Consider the following 2,422-nt stretch of genomic DNA (forward strand, 5'->3'; position numbering starts at 1 on the left):
TGTGTGTGTGTGTGTCCCTGTATGACCAGGGCAGAGGGAGGGGTAGCAGGGGGGGCTGTGGATACTAACTTCCTATAAATAGAAGTCATTTAGGAGTGGAATAAAAACAATGAAGTCGATGTTACGTAAGAGGTCGGGTGGGGATTAGAGTGGTGCTGTTCGGCCTGTGTGTCACAGATACTCTTTAAACGACACACTGACATCATCATCTTTTAGTAAATTCCCTTTGCTGAGTTAATAACAAACGTCCCGGCTGACAGGTGGAAACAACGCGGCGTGTGTGATGTGCCGAGTGTCACGCCGGGCTCGTCTCACCTGCAGTTTCTCCTGCGTCAGCTCGTCAAACAGTTTCTCGGCCTCAGCCAGCGAGTGGAGTCTGTCCAGGAGAAGTGGGGCCGAGTCCTCGTAGGAGTCCTGCGGGTCAGATCCACTACAGGCTCCCTGCTCCTCCCAGCCCAGCTGGGAGTTTCCCTCAAGCGGGTTCACGCTGCCGGAGGGATGCTGGAGGTCTGAGAGAGAGGAGGACCACGAATCAGGTAAGTTACACCTTCCACCATGAGGGTGGGGGTATTATGAACACCTTTCAATATAATGCACTCCAATAAAACACCACCGTCCACTATAAACTCAGTAACAAAGCAGAATGATCTACTTTCTGACAATGTCAAACTGATAAAAACAGAATTCATATAATTGTGTTAGATTGTACAGGTGTGAGTGTACTTCACAGTGTAGAGCAGTCCTAATTTTAGGGGATGTGAGAAAACTTAAAGATATATACGTACAGTAAACCTATATCTCAGAATTTCGTTTTATTATGTGAAAAAGACTAAATTAAATTGGTATAAATATATATAAGATATAAACTTTAAAGACCTTAACACAAGTTATATTCAAGTGTGAAGGAGAAGAAAACACTGAATTTGTCAAGAAAAGAAGCCTAATGTATGTATGTCTGTATGATTGTAAAAATGACACAATACAGAGAAAACTAATCTCTGATCACTACTGACAGGAAATAATCTGCTTAAAATTCAACTCAAACTAAAGTTTATCAGTTGTTCTGTACTATTATTGTTAAAAATAATGTTAAATATTTATACAAAATGTCCCTTTTGGGGTCGTCAGTTTTCTCAACGATAGAAAAGGAGGTTCCTCAAGTAAAAAGGTTGGGAACCACTAATGTAGGTGGATAATAACTGAGCACGGCGTTAATCTGAATCCAACAGCCGCCACTGAGCGTCTCTCCTGCCGGGCTGCTGCAGCTGAAAGTTTAACCGACTTTCAGCTCCAATATATTACCATCTTCTCTGTCCGCTGACGTAAACTGGAGTCTCTTCCTGGGACTGCCGATGTGGAACGAATGACGTCTCTGGTCGACTTCTCCATCAAACCTGGAGACAGAAACACAACGTGATCTTTTATTTATTTCATCCAGAGCCAAATTGGTCATTTAACCACTTTGTTCTGGGGTTTATTGTTCGGCTCGGCCTCACTAAGCCGTTTATAGTTGACTGAATTTTAACAAGCTGTGATTTCTGTGACCCACTTTGCATTATCTCCTCTGCTGAGTAAACAAACGTTCTGATGTGGGAAGGATGGCAGCAGCCCGACACCTTCAACAGGCAGCGTTTCTGCTCCGTTCTGCCGCACAGCATCACTTCTTCATTAACTGCAGCCATTTTGCAACACAGTTATCTAGTAGAGAGCTTATTTATCGACGTGTCCTGTCAATATCCATCCAGCTTACTACCATGTGCCACCATGCCAAGTGGCTCCAGCCAGCCAGAAAGCTAATGCGCTTTACGTAACCCTGATGAGGGAACTCTATCTGTGATTGTTGACCGGCCGCTTGTTTAGTTATGACATCTAAAGTAGTTAAATTAAGCCCCATGTAATCATGGTGCAATCAATTTTAACCCCAAACACATGCCAATATGGAGAGATGGTGGATGGGCTGCCACTTAGGGAGCAGATCTTTGCTCAAGGGCACCTCCACAGTGTCCAGGAGGTGCAGGAGGAAGTCCACACTCCATACTGTCAATGGCGACCCTCGAGTTTCCAAGACAAATCCCTACAGACTAGGGATGGAGCGGCTTATAAAAACTGTCTCGGTTCGATTCGCGTGTGTTGCGTTCGGTTCATGCGCTGCTCCTTTTTCTCATAGGCGAAGCGTGTACACTCCAGAGCAGAAGGTGGCGGTACTGCGCCTAAAGCCAACCACCAGTAGTAAACAACGAGTATTGGGTCAGTTGTTGTGGAGAATTGTGTGTATGGCGAGTGGGAAAGAGCCAGCAGCACTTTATAGGTCTGCTGTATGGGACCACTTTGCATTTAGAGTGAGCTACGATGACGGCGGTAAGAAAGTTGTTGACAAAAGTGCGACAGTGTGCAACACGTGTTGTTTACGCTAACAGCAACA

The 2,422-nt window shown here is 45.0% G+C and overlaps 1 protein-coding gene across 1 annotated transcript in view; it reads right to left on the bottom strand.

Moving 5' to 3' along the window:
• The window catches only part of LOC118332776 (M-phase phosphoprotein 9), a gene marked incomplete in the record, with an annotated part of 23,831 nt that overhangs the window by 2,671 nt on the left and 18,738 nt on the right, over positions 1–2,422 (bottom strand). Inside the window, 2 exon segments of the mRNA XM_035668204.1 lie at positions 316–509; positions 1,303–1,394. Coding sequence (XP_035524097.1) covers positions 316–509; positions 1,303–1,394 — 286 coding nt within the window.

The sequence above is a fragment of the Morone saxatilis genome, unplaced genomic scaffold (assembly GCF_004916995.1).
Source record: "Morone saxatilis isolate NCDOM2014 unplaced genomic scaffold, NCSU_SB_2.0 Contig21, whole genome shotgun sequence".
NCBI classification, from domain to species: Eukaryota; Metazoa; Chordata; class Actinopteri; family Moronidae; genus Morone; species Morone saxatilis.